General features: G+C 64.9%; 1 protein-coding gene across 1 annotated transcript; it reads left to right on the top strand.

Moving 5' to 3' along the window:
- The first annotated feature begins 459 nt into the window (after window positions 1–459).
- RETSAT (retinol saturase) lies at window positions 460–7,723 on the top strand. The gene is made up of 11 exons (XM_088537834.1): window positions 460–651; window positions 1,088–1,270; window positions 2,697–2,938; window positions 4,036–4,237; window positions 5,205–5,402; window positions 5,484–5,603; window positions 5,950–6,088; window positions 6,162–6,271; window positions 6,392–6,558; window positions 7,269–7,428; window positions 7,500–7,723. The coding sequence occupies exons 1-11, from the start codon at window positions 474–476 to the stop codon at window positions 7,721–7,723; spliced, it is 1,923 nt and encodes a 640-aa protein (XP_088393960.1). The 5' UTR covers window positions 460–473.
- The last annotated feature ends 5,616 nt before the right edge of the window (window positions 7,724–13,339 follow it).

Here is a 13,339-nt window from a genome sequence, read left to right as displayed (position 1 = left end):
GCCCGGGCTGCAACGGCCACTGCAATGCCCGGTGCAGAGTCCCATAGCCGGGCTGCAATGCCCGGCGCAATGTCCAGTGCCCGGGCTGCAATGCCCGGCCCGATGCTCGGTGCAATGCCCGGTGCAAAGTCCCATAGCCCGGCTGCAATGCCCGGTGCAATGCCCGGTGCGGTGCTCAATGCCCGCGTTGCAACGCCCGGTGCGGTGTCCAATGCCCGCCGTGGTGCCCGGCGCGATGTCCGGTGCCCGGTGCGGTGCCCGGTTCGATACCCAGTGCCCGGGTTGCAACGCCCGGTGCCTCCGCCCGGGCTGCCGCTCCCGCGGCGGCTCCCGGTTGGCAGCGGGGACGCGGGCGGCGCCGGGGCTCGGTGCCAGCCCGGCGGCCGGGGCGGAGCGGAGCCGAGGGGAGGAGCGGGGGCGCCGCGGGCGGCGGCTCCCGCGCTGCAGCGGCGGCCGCCGGAGCGAGCAGCGCCATGGGGCTCCTCTTCGTCGCCCTCCTCGTCCTCCTCCTCGCCTTCCTCGCCCTCCTCGCGCTCGTCCTGGGGGTCCCCGGCGCCGCCCGCGCCCCCAACCCCTTCGCCACCGACTCCCGGCGCCCGCCGGCCCCGCTCGTCACCGACAAGGCGGCGCGCAGGAAGATCCTCAAAGCAGGTACCCCCCGCCCCGCGTCCCCGATGTCCCCTCTCCCGAGCCCCTGGCACCCCGTGTCCGCTGCCTGGCACCGTGCTCCCCATCTCCCGTGTCCCGCACCGCCTATCCCATATCCCGCGCTGCCTATCCCATATCCCGCACCGCCTATCCCATATCCTGCACCCCGTCCCTTGCACTCCTGTATCCCATGGTCTGCCCCAACTATCCCGCACTCCATGTCCCCCATCCCGCAGCCCAGGTGCCACCCTGCACCCCATATCCCACACCCTGCCCCCCGTATACCAGATCCCGTGCCCCACATCCTGCACTGGGCACCCTAAATCCCTCACCCGGCATCTCCCCTCCTGCACGCTGCACCCCGCTCCCCACATCCCAACCCTGCCCCCGGGACCCCCCTTCCCGCTCCCCGTGTCCCACCCCGGTGCCCGGCGGGCAGTGTTTTCGGCAGACCGGGTGCCGCCCGCGCTGGACGCCGTGGTCGTGGGCAGCGGCATCGGGGGGCTGGCGGCCGCCGCGCTGCTGGCCAAGGCGGGCAAGCGGGTGCTGGTGCTGGAGCAGCACGGCAAGCTGGGCGGCTGCTGCCACACGTTCAGCGAGAAGGGCTACGAGTTCGACACGGGTAAGGGCCCCCTTTCCCCCCGATTTCCCCCCACTTTCTCCTAATTCCCCTCAATAATCCCCTATTTGCCCCATCCTCCCCAGCTCCCCTCAGTTCTCCCCTATTTCCACAAACGTCCCCTAATTGCCCTCAATAATCCCCTATTTGCCCCATCCTCCCCAGCCCCCCTCAGTTCTCCCCTATTTCCACAAATGTCCCCTAATTCCTCTCAATAATCCCCTATTTGCCCCATCCTCCTCAGCTCCCCTCGGTTCTCCCCTATTTCCACAAATGCCCCCTAATTCCCCTCAATTCCGTCAATGCCCCCTAGTTCTTCCCAGTTTTCCTCCAATTCCCCTCAATTCTCCTTAGTTTCCCCCAGCTCCTCATAATTCCCCTCAATTCTCCCCATTCCCCCAATTTCCCCCTATTTTCCCCAAATTTCCCTTTAATTTCCCTCAATTCCTCTCCAATTCCTTCCAACTTCCCCCAATTCCCCTTCCATTCCCCTCAACTCCCCCCAGTTTCCCCCAATTTCCCCAGTTTCCCCCAATTTCCCCACTCTGGGGTCTGAATGGGCACCCCGAGCCCCCCTTCAGCATCATTTCCCGACAGGGATCGACTCGTTTTTCCACTCTTTTCCTCCACCTTCCTCCTTTTCCCAATGGCGTTTGCCCGCCCTGGCCTCTCCCTGGGGCCGCGGTTAATTTTTGATCAGGGCCGTTGGGTCACGGAGCGCCACGGTGGCGCCAAAATCCGCACGGAAAAAAAGTACATCCGGCAGCTTCCGCGGCCGGAGATGAACTCTGCCCTTGGGGCGATTCCCGCTGGGAGCGATTCCTGTGGGGGCGATTCCTACGGGGGGATGATTCCCATGCGGAGGGGAATAATTCCCATGGAAAAGATGACTCTCATGGAGGCAATTCCCTTGGAATTCCCATGGGGCAGATTCCCACTGGGGGGTGATTCCCCTTGGGGTAATCCCTGCCAGGCGCCATTCCCAGGGGCTCCGCTTCCCATTGGGGTGATCCCTAGGCACGCTATTCCCGTGGGACCCATTGCCACAGGAGGGGTGCGCAATTCCGATGGGGCGTAATTCCCGCAGGGGCCATTCCCGAGGGGGGCCATTCCCACAAGGGCGAATCCCACGTGGGGCAATTCCCACAAGATGATACCCATGGAGGGGAGGGCGATGATTCCCACGGGGGCAATTCCCACAAGATGATACCCATGGAGGGGAGGGCGATGATTCCCACGGGGGCAATTCCCACAAGATGATACCCATGGAGGGGAGGGCGATGATTCCCACGGGGGCAATTCCCACAAGATGATACCCATGGCAGGGGGGGTGATGATTCCCACGGGGGCAATTCCCACAGTGCGGGGCGAGTGAATCCCGCTGGAACGCGGTGCGGGGAGGGCCGAGCATCCCGGTTCCCGCTTCCAGGAATCCACTACGTGGGGCAGATGGCGGAGGGGACCCTCACGCGCTTCCTCCTGGACCAGCTCACGGAGGGGCAGCTGCAGTGGGCGCCGCTGTCGCCCTCCTTCGACGCGGTGGTGCTGGGCGAGCCGGGCGCCGGGCGCACCGTGCGCATCCACGCCGGCGGCCGCCGCTACTTCGAGGTCCTGAAGCAGCAGTTCCCGCATGAGGCCGCCGCCATCGACGCCTTCCGGAGCCTCCTGAAGGTATCCCGGGCGGAGCGGCCGCGGAGACACCCCTGCCATGGGCGCATGGGGCTCGGGAATGCGCTGGGAACCATCCCCGTGGGGAAGCGGCGATTTCCTGTCACCCAGGATGGGGCAATGCTGGGCGTCCCGGAGCAGCAGGACGCTCCCACATCCATAGGGTGTCCCAGGAGCGGCAGGATGCTCCCACATCCATAAGGTGTCCCAGGAGTAGCAGGATGCTCCCACACCTGTGGGGCGCCCCATGAGTGCCGGGATGCTCCCATGTCCATAGGGTGCCCTGCGAGCGCCAGGATGCTCCTGCATCCATAGGGCACCCCGTGAGCGCCGGGATGCGCCTGCATCCCTCGGGGGCCCCGTGAGCGCTGGGATGCTCCCATATCCATAGGGCACCCCACGATCACCAGGATGCGCCCGCATCCCTCAGGGGCCCCGCGAGCACCAGGGTGCTCCCACATCCATAGGGCGCCCCATGAACACCAGGATGCTCCCGCATCCATAGGGCGTCCCGCGAGTGCCAGCATGTTCCCGTGTCCATAGGGCATTCTGTGAGTGCCAAGATGCTCCTGCATCCCTTGGGCACCTCACGATCACCGGGATGCTCCCGCACTCGTGGGGCCCCGTGAGCGCTGGGATGCTCCCGCATCCCTCGGGCACCCCATGAGTGCCAGGATGCTCCCACGTCCATAGGGCACCCCATGAGTGTCGGGATGCTCCCTCATCCATAGGGCACCCCGCGAGCACCGGGATGCTCCTGCACTCGTGGGGCCCCACAAGGGCCGGGATGCTCCCGCATCCATAGGGCGTCCCGCGAACGCCAGGATGCTCCCGTATCTATAGGGCGCCCCACAAGCGCCGGGATGCTCCCGCATCCTTCGGGCACCCCATGAGCACCGGGATGCTCCCGCACTCGTGGGGCCCCATGAGCACCAGGATGCTCCCGCATCCATAGGGCGCCCTGCGAGCACCGGGATGCTCCTGCACTCGTGGGGCCCCGTGAACGCTGGATGCTCCCGCATCCATAGGGCACCCCATGAGCGCCAGGATGCTCCCGCATCCATAGGGCACCCCGCGAGCGCCGCGTCCCCCCCTTGCAGAGCGTGGGCCGGGGGACGGGGCTGCTGCTCGTGCTGAAGCTGCTGCCGCTGCCGCTGGCGCGCTGGCTCTGCCGCTCGGGAATCCTGAGCCGCCTGAGCGGCTTCTGCCGCCTGGCCACGCGGAACCTGCACGAGGTGACGGCCGAGCTCACGGGCGACGCCGAGCTCCGCGCCGTGCTCAGCTACATCTTCCCCACCTACGGTAGGGCGGTGCCGGGGGTTCCCCGCGGATGAGCGAGCTGCGCCGGGATCGCGCCCGGAGCATCCTGCATTAGCGGCCGGCGATCGGCTTAGGCGGGGGCCGAGCTGCGCCGGGCTAATCCCGAGCTTCGCCCTTTCGCCCTCCGGCTTCTTCCTGGGGAGGGAGGAGTGGCGCTGGGGGCTTTGCAATGGGAATGGGAGCCCTGGAAAGGGGATTTAGGGATGTGAGAGGGCTGGAGCACCAGGGGCTGTCAATGGGAATGGGAGCCCTGGAAAGGGGATTTGGGGATGTGAGAGGGCTGGAGCACCAGGGGCTGTCAATGGGAATGGGAGCCCTGGAAAGGGGATTTAGGGATGTGAGAGGGCTGTAGCGCCAGGGGCTTTCCATGGGAATGGGAGCCCTGGAAAGGGGATCTGGGGATGTGAGAGGGCTGCAGCGCCAGGGGCTTTCCATGGGAATGGGAGCCCTGGAAAGGGAATTTGGGGATGTGAGAGGGCTGGAGCACCAGGGGCTGTCAATGAGAACGGGAGCCCCGGAAAGGGAATTTGGGAATGCAGGAGGGCTGGAGCATCAGGGGCTGTCAATGGGAACGGGAACCCTGGAAAGGGAATTTAGGGATGTGAGAGGGCTGGAGCACCAGGGGCTTTCCATGGGAATGGGAGCCCTGGAAAGGGGATTTAGGGATGTGAGAGGGCTGGAGCACCAGGGGCTTTCCATGGGAATGGGAGCCCTGGAAAGGGGATTTGGGAATGCAGGAGGGCTGGAGCACCAGGGGCTGTCAATGAGAACGGGAGCCCTGGAAAGGGAATTTGGGCATGCAGGAGGGCTGGAGTGGAGGCAATGGGAATGGGATCCCCAAAAGGGGGTTGGGGCTGGAAGGGCTCTCCGGCGCGTGGCGCGAGCCGCAGAAAAGGGCGGCTAAGGAAGCCGCCGTGGTGACGCTCCCGCGCGGCGGCGGCTCCGGCAGGCGCGGTGCCGTCGCGCTCCAGCTTCTCCCTGCACGGCATCCTGGTGAACCACTTCCTGGGGGGCGCCTACTACCCGCGCGGCGGCGCCGGCGAGATCGCCTTCCACATGGTGGGCACCATCCAGCGCGCGGGCGGCAACGTGCTGGGCCGCGCGCCCGTGAGCCGCATCCTGCTGGACGGCCGCGGCCGCGCGTGCGGTGAGTCCCGCTTCCCGCCGCCGCGCGCGTCCCGCCGGATCCGCCTGGGTTTGCCGCATCCGTGCGTTCTTCCCACTGCAGGTGTGAGCGTGAAGAAGGGGCAGGGGGAGGTGAACGTCTTCGCGCCCCTGGTCATTTCGGACGCCGGGATCTTCAACACCTACGAGCAGCTGCTGCCGGCGGAGACGCGGGCGCTGCCGGGTACCGCGGCGCTCCCTCCATCCCGGCATCCGGAAAGGCCGCGGGCTGGGGCCGGCAAAACCGCCCGCAAAAAGCCTGGACTTGGGCGGGAAAAGGGCCGGAATCTTACTGGGATTGGTACCCCGCAGCGTGGGAAGAGGCTGGTTGGGATGTCTCCCAGGAAACCCCGGTGCATCCGCTTCATCCTAACGCACGCCCGAGGATGGGCTTGGATCAATGCCAGGGGGTCCTGGGGTTTTTGGAGCCAAATCGCTCTTAGGAAGTGGGAAAATGGGGCTTGAGACGGAGGTGGAAGGCTCTGCTGCTCCGCGGCTGGAAAACACCCGTTTCCCGCCTGCTCCCGCAGAGATCCAGGCGCAGCTCCGGCTCGTGAAGCATGGCGAGGGCGGCTTCACCGTCTTCGTGGGGCTCAACGGCACCAAGGAAGAGCTGGGCCTCGACTCCACCAACTATTTTGTCTACCGGGGAAGTGACGTGGATCAACTGTAAGGAAACGCCGGGTCCCTGGGGCACGCGGCCGGGAGCCGGCGGCTCCGGCATCTCCATCTCTTCCCGCAGGATGAGGCGCTACCTGGAATCGTCCAGGGAGGAGGCTGCGGAGAACATCCCCTTCTTCTTCATCACCAGCCCCTCATGCAAGGATCCCACCTGGGACATGCGGCATCCCGGTAAAGCTCCGGCTCGCTCCGAGGGCGCTGCTTTGCCAGGCGGGAAGCATTGGGCAAATCCCAGGAGGATTTGTGGAAACGGGGGATGGCCACGGAGGGCATTGGTGACTCTCGTCGCAGGCAAAACCACCTTGGCCGTCGTGACGTTCGCCAACTACGAGTGGTTTGAGGAGTGGAAGGACGAGCCGGCGCAGAAGCGCGGGGACGACTACGAGGACGCCAAGAGAGCCTTCGTGGACAACATCATGAGGACCGTGTACAAGCTCTACCCCGGCATCGAGGACCGCGTGAGCAAAGGCAGCGGGAGATGCCCCGGGATGAGGTCCAGGTCCCAGGACACCACAGTGGGGTCCCGTCATCCCAGGGTGATGGTTGGGTCTCAGGAAACCATCTGGGAATGAACCCCAGGTCTCAGGACACCAGCCTGGCACCACATTGGGCTCCCAGGTGACCACGACCGGGTCCCATGAGACCACCCGAGGACCACAGTGGGGTCCCATCATCCCAGGGTGACAGTCGAGTCCCAGGAGACCATGCTGGGATGATGCCCAGGCCTCAGGACACCAGCCTGGCACCACATTGGGCTCCCAGGTGACCACGACTGGGTCCCATGAGACCACCCCAGGACCACAGCGGGGTCCCATCATCCCAGAGTGATAGTTGGGTCCCAGGAGACCATCTCAGAATGAAACCCAGGTCCCAGGACACCACCCGGGCACCACATTGGGCTCCCAAGTGACCATGACCGGGTCCAATGGGACCACAGCGGGGGTCCTGTCACCCACGGTGATGGTCGGGTCCCAGGAAACCACGCTGGGATGATGCCCAGGACACCACCCTGGGATCACATGGGGTCCCGTCATCCCAGGAGGACATCGCGGTCCAGGCAGACCGCGCTCGGAGCAGGGACGCCCCTGGGGCTCCACGGGCCACCGCGTCCGGCCGGGACGAGCCCCCCGGTGCAGAAAGGGAGCCCGCGTCCCGCTCTCCACCGCAGGTGGAGTACGTGTCCGGCGGGACGCCGCTCACCAACCAGCACTACATCTTCAGCGCGCGCGGCGAGATGTACGGCGCCCGGCAGGACACGGAGCGGCTGCACGCCGAGGCCATCGCCGAGCTGCGGCCCCGCACGCCCGTGCCCAACCTCTACCTGACCGGTAACGCCGTGGGGACGCGGCGGGGGACGCGTTGGGGACCCCGCGACGGGGCTGAGCGTCCGTCCCCGCAGGGCAGGACGTGTGTCTGGCCGGCTTCATGGGCGCGCTGCAGGGCGCCGTGCTGTGCGGCAGCGCCGTGCTGGGCCGCAACCTCTACGTGGACCTGGCGTGGCTGCACCGGCGCGCGGCCGGCGCGCGCGCGCGCGCGCGTGAGCGGCGGGGAAAAACCGCCTGGGTCGCTGCCGTCGCTATCCATGCGCTTAGCTTGCAGGGGGAATGCCGGAGCCCGCGGTAGTGGAGATTAATGAATAAATGCAAATCCCGTGAGACGCACGATGATGCCCCGGGGACGTCTGCCGTGATGGGGCGGCGGCGATGGGCTGTGCCGCCGGCACAGGGCGATTTCCTGGGGAGGAAACGTTGCAAATGTGCAAGAAACGGGGGCTTCCCACGGGCCGGAGGGGCTCGAGGGCCTCGCTGCCTTTTTGGGGTTAAAAAAGGGGAAAACGGTGACTTTGCACCCAAAGCAAGGGGGAAGGGGAGGCCCGGCTGGAGGGTTTTGCAGGGAGCGAGGCGGCTCCGAGCGCCCGGGGCGGCCGCGCTGGCTCCTGGCACCGTTATCGCGCGGGGAGCCGCTCCCTGCGGGACCAGCCCGGCCTTTCCCCGCGGAACCAGCCCGGCCTTTCCCCGTTTTCCCCCCGCGGCCGCTCCCGGGTTGTGCAAGGGCGGCGAAATCCCGGCCGGAGGGCGCGCGGCGGCGCGTGCGGCTCCTTGCGCAAGCAGCGTGACCGGGCCGAGGGGAGGAAGAGCCGAGGCCGGGCAGCCCCCGGGCCGTTTCCATCGCCCGGCGCTCCAGCGCGTTCGGTCCCTGCGTCCCGGCGCAGCGGAGGCGGCTCCGCTCAGACCAAACGGGTCTCCGGGCGCTCCGGGTTTTCTCCAGTCTCTCGGCTTCTTCCTCTGCTCCTGGAAAGCAGATCCCAGCGTTTCCTGGGATAAATCCTTCCCCCATCCCAGTGCACCCGTGTGTATTCGACCTCTGCTACCCAATTTAAGCAAACGATGGTGGGGAGCAGCCCCAGCGGGGGAGCTCGTCCCTACTCTTTTCTCCCAGGAGAAGCCTCCAAATCCACAAACTCCATCTAATCCGTGGGGATTTTTACTTCAACTAACCCGTGCGGGCTCCGGGACATGGACTTTTCCCTGGCGGGAGCAAAGCCGCTGCCTGGGGCCCTACCCAGGGCGCAAATCCTTTCACCCCGTTCTAAAGATCAGCTCCAGCCGGAGCTGTTTGCTCAAGGGGCAGCTCCTCCGCTCCAATATCGGAAGCTTTGGAAACACGGGTGAGCCCGCGGCATCGCGGCCCGTCGGCTTCGCTCCGGAGGCGACGCGGAGGCTGGGATGGGCGTTTGGGAACGCTCGCTCCGGCCTCGCGGGTCTTTGGACCTTTCCCCTTCGGCAAGGAGCCGTGGCCGGATCCGAGGGTGCCGGGCGCCTTTCCGGGTGCCCCTCTCCTCCCGGCATCATTTTGCCACGTGGGCGCTAAGGGCGAAAGCAGATAAAAACGCGCTGCGAGTCAGCGAAAGCGCCACGAAATCAGCACAAAAGTCAAATTGATAAAAAGGCCAAACCCAAAGCGGCTTCTGCAGGGGACATTGCCAAGCTGCGGGACAGCGCTTCGGGACCTCGGAACGCCCCAATGGTGCTCGAAGGGGAGCGAATCCGCCTTTCCTACGGACACGGCGGCGGGGGGAGCTCCCGCCGCCTCCCCTTGGAGAGGGTCCGGCCCAGCCGGGCACCTTGGCCACATTTGGCCGGTGCTCAGGGGTTAAATCCATGCTTGTTCCGCTCGAAAAGGCTCCGGGAGAACTTCCCGGTCCGCCGGCATTCCCAGCGCAGCCGCAGGCCCCGCAGCAGCACGGCCCTGGGATAACCTGCACTTCATCCCGGTTTTCCTTCCCCTCTCCATGCCCCCAGCTCCGGGTCGGGAGCAGCGGGGGCGGCTCCATCCCCGCTCCTCGGATGAGCCTCGGGATTGGCGCTGCGCTCTCGTCCGGGCACACGCGAGCGGGAGGCTTCAATATAAATACACTCAAATTACGGGAAAGCCGCCAACGGGGGAAAAGGGCAGCCCTGCCGCCGCGGCCCGGACCAAGCCGGCACAGAGGGCAGCCGAGGGGGCGGATTTCGTCTCCTTCCTTCTCCAGAAGGAAAAGGGAGCAAAGGGGACGGCTCCGTGGGGCGCCCGGGCCGCATCCCGCTCCGAGAGCCGCACGCATAGGGATAAATCCCGGCTGGCTGCCGTGGCGGGAAGAGCGGCTCCGACACCTCGGTAATGCCGGCTCGGAATAATCTCGGTGGCCAGCGCGCTTAAAAGGGAGACAAGCCGGTTAACAGGAAACGTTGTGGGGATGAGGCCGCTCACGGCGCGCGGGAAGCCGGGCAAGGAGCTCGGAGCTAAAGCGCCGGATTAGCCGGTCACGCCGGGACTCCGCCGCGTGCTGGTCTCTTCAGTGGTGGCCACCGACAGAACTAGAGGTCATGGCCACAAACTGAAGCACCAAAAGTTCCACAGGAACTTAAGGAAAAATTTCTTCCCAGTGAGGGTGCCAGAGCCCTGGAACAGGCTGCCCAGAGAGGTTGTGGAGTCTCCTTCTCTGGAGATCTTCAAACCCGCTTGGACGCAGCCCTGTGCCACGTGCTCTAGGTGACCCTGCGTGCGCAGGGGCTGGACTAGATGATCCCTAAGGTCCCTTCCAACCTTAAGGATTCTGTGATTCCATGATCCGCACGATCGAGCCCTTGAGCCCCGGAGTGCTCGGCGCCCGCGGGAGGCTCCGGGTTTCTGCTGCACAAACCTGTTTTGTCGGCACGCGGAGGAACCAACCTGCATCGCTGCTCCCAGGTGTCCAGGCGGAAAAACACACGGAGGAGCAAAGCAGAGGCCGTCACATCCGTTTATTGGCTTCAGCGCGCGGGGAAAAGGGAGAAAAACCAAAGTACAAAGAAATAGAAACCCAAATGCAAAAATATCCCAAGGGGAGCAATTCCCAGGGGTCTCGCGTGGGTCGGATGGCGGCCCGGGCACCTCCGGCTGCTCCCGCAAGCCGGCGGCGCGATTCCCGAAGCCGTTCGGGAGGAGGAAGTACGGAAAGCCCTTTGGGAAAAGCTTTTGTATCTAAAGGAAAAAAAGATGATTATTACAAAAAAAAAATCACTCCGAAAACTATTTTCCAAAAGCAGGAAAACGCAAATTCTTAAGCATTCGGCACCAAGCAGCTCCAAAACACACGGGATTTCACATCTTGGAATGTTTCCCCCCATTATGAGCTAAAAGCCGCGAGTTTCCACTCCATATCCCGTTCCCAACTAAAGGAAACCGGGATCTGCTCAGGGATCTGCTCAGGAGCAGCGACTCCTCCACCTCGGGGCTCGCGGCCCCGCAGGGAATTTCGCTGCCGTCGCCGCGACCGTCGTCAGTGGCCGCCGGGCGCCTTTCCAAGCGCTCCGGGCCCGAGGTGCCTCCGGAGCGAGGGCGACGCTCCGGGATTCATGGATTCCTGCCGGGCAGGCACGCGGAGCCGCTTCCTTCTGCCCCGCTGGGGGAAAACAGAGGGACGAGCCCGGCGGGCGCTTCCCGCCCTCTCCCGACACGTCCCCGCAAACATCTGTGGAATCAGACGACCAAAGTCAACGTGGGACGGCGGCTTCAACCCGGAGCCGACGTGTTCTGCAGCCCTATGTATTGGCAGCGTTCCCAAATCCCGGCCCTGGGGGCTGCTCTGCAGGATCCCAGCGCGGGGCCGCTGATCCCTACGTTCAGTTTGTGCAAAACTGTCCGAGCGCGGGGCCGGGAGAAGGGATTCCCGCCAGGAACGGAGGGAAAGGGCACTTGTTGAGCAGGAAAGGCTCCATCGTTGCCGGAGGGAACGGCCATCCGCCGATATTCCGGGGCCTGGATCCCGCATTTCGGAGCAGGGGCGCGAGCAACAACCCTGGCAGCTCCGCTTGCCCCTTGCAGCATCAGCTTCCGACCGGTATTCCCGGTGCCAACGCAGCAGCGCGCCGGGAATCGCCGAGGAAAAGCCCGACCCCCAAGATGCAGCTTTGGAAGCTCAAGCCGCATCCCAAGGGCTGCGGATGGCTCCAGCGCATCCGAGAGAACCCGGCTGTTGTCCTCATCCCAGCGGGGAAGAAAAGAACAGAAAACAGAGCAAAAAATTCCCACCCGGAGTCCTCAGCAGGCAATTCCCAAGCTAGTGCAATTGGTCACGCTACGAACTCCCCGCGTCCGGATCCGGGGGCCGGAGGAGACGGCGTCGAGGTCGCAGGGTACGAGGACACTCTGCACCCTAAGAGCAGGGTCCGATGGCTCATTGCGCAGCAGACATCCCCCCCTACAAAAAAGAGGGACATCAGTGGAGCACAGGGCAAATTCCATTTCATTTGGACACAAAAGTTCTGTGGAGTGCTGGAATTTGGCTCTTCTGGGGTCCCAGACTGGAAGGCAAGGGGAAAAACCTGGAAAAGTCGTTGGTCTCTGCCCACTTGGGAAGGGGAACCACAGGAGGGGGAGAGGCTTCGTGTTCCCAGGGGCAGGTGCCAAACTGAAAGGAGTTTCCCCTCTTCCCAGCTCCCGGATGGGAGCGCGGCAGCGGAGCGAGGGCTCAAAGCGCTTCGTGGAGCCGGGAAGGCCACAGGATTCCCAGAGTTTCCCATTTCTGTCGCAAGCCAACTTCATTCCGGAGCAGAGCACAGGGCAGCCAGGGAGGAACCTAGAGCTGGGATGGGATAGAACCAGGTTAGAACCGTGGGGGGCTCGGCTGCCAAAACCCCCATTCCCAACTCTGCAGCTGCCCCTCGCTCCGAGGGGGGGATTCCCGAGGGGAACTCCGGAATGCCGGCGCGATAAACGGGAAGCCCCGAGTGGCCAGGGCACCTTCCCTAAGGACAGGGACCCATTGCTGGGGGCCCAGGGGGAAAATCCTCCTCCTCTTCCTCCTCCTCCTCCTCTTCCTCCTCGCCAGGCGCCACGAGGCGCCGCCAAGAGCAGAAGTTTCACCCCGACAGACCGCGACTTCCTCCCCGCGCGGCAGGGAACGTCCCCGGCAAAACCAGACACCCAAACGGCGCCGGGGAGGGCGGCCTCGGGGGAGGAAGAACCCTCCGAGCTCCCTTTTAAGGGCTTTTTCGCCCAGCGACACAAATTCCGCAGACAAACCCCAGCGCCCGCGGCCCCTTCGCGCCGCGCTCGGGGGCTGCTCCTACCTTCTGATCCAGGCGCTGGTAGTCGCCGGGCTTGGGCCGCCGGCCGCCTCGGGATCTCTTCCCCTCCAGGGCAAAGGCGATGATCTTGGAGGGAGAAGGGATGGGAATGAGCGTTTCCTCCCGGCACGGCGGCACAACCGCGCCAAGGCCGCCCGGGAAGCTGCTAAACCACGGGGGAAAGTCCGGGGCCGCGGTCCCGGGGGAAGGCTCAGGGTCCCGGGGAAAAGTTTAGGGACGAGGGTCCCAGGGGAAAGTTTGGGGGTCCCAGGGGAAGGTTTAGGGGTCCCAGGGAAAAGCTTAGGGACAAGGATAGTGGGGAAAGGTTCAGGGGTCCCAGGGGAAGGTTTGAGGACGGAGCCCCCAGGGGAAGGTTCAGGGATGGGGGTCCCGGGGAAAAGTTTGGGGGTCCCAGGGAAAAGCTTAGGGACAAGGATAGTGGGGAAAGGTTCAGGGGTCCCAGGGGAAGTTTCGAGGACGGAGCCCCCGGGGGAAGGTTCAGGGATGGGGGTCCCGGGGGAAGGCTCGGGGGTCCTGGGGAAAAATTTAGGGATGGGGGTCCCAGAGGAAGGTTCAGGGATGGGGGTCTCGGGGGAAGGTTCAGGGGTCCCAGGGAAAAGCTTAGGGACAAGGATAGTGGGGAAAGGTT

This window comes from Tinamus guttatus, unplaced genomic scaffold, assembly GCF_059628265.1.
Source record: "Tinamus guttatus ecotype Peru unplaced genomic scaffold, ASM5962826v1 Tinamus_guttatus_pri_ptg000866l, whole genome shotgun sequence".
NCBI classification, from domain to species: domain Eukaryota; kingdom Metazoa; phylum Chordata; class Aves; order Tinamiformes; family Tinamidae; genus Tinamus; species Tinamus guttatus.
This window is presented reverse-complemented; position numbering and strand designations above follow the sequence as displayed.

Coding starts and splice junctions, on each gene's coding strand:
- RETSAT (XM_088537834.1), top strand. CDS start 474: ATGGGGCTCCTCTTCGTCGCCCTCCTCGTCCTCCTCCTCGCCTTCCTC. Junction 4,238..5,204: donor CTACATCTTCCCCACCTACG/GTAGGGCGGTGC, acceptor CGGCTCCGGCAG/GCGCGGTGCCGTCGCGCTCC. Junction 6,272..6,391: donor CTGGGACATGCGGCATCCCG/GTAAAGCTCCGG, acceptor CTCTCGTCGCAG/GCAAAACCACCTTGGCCGTC.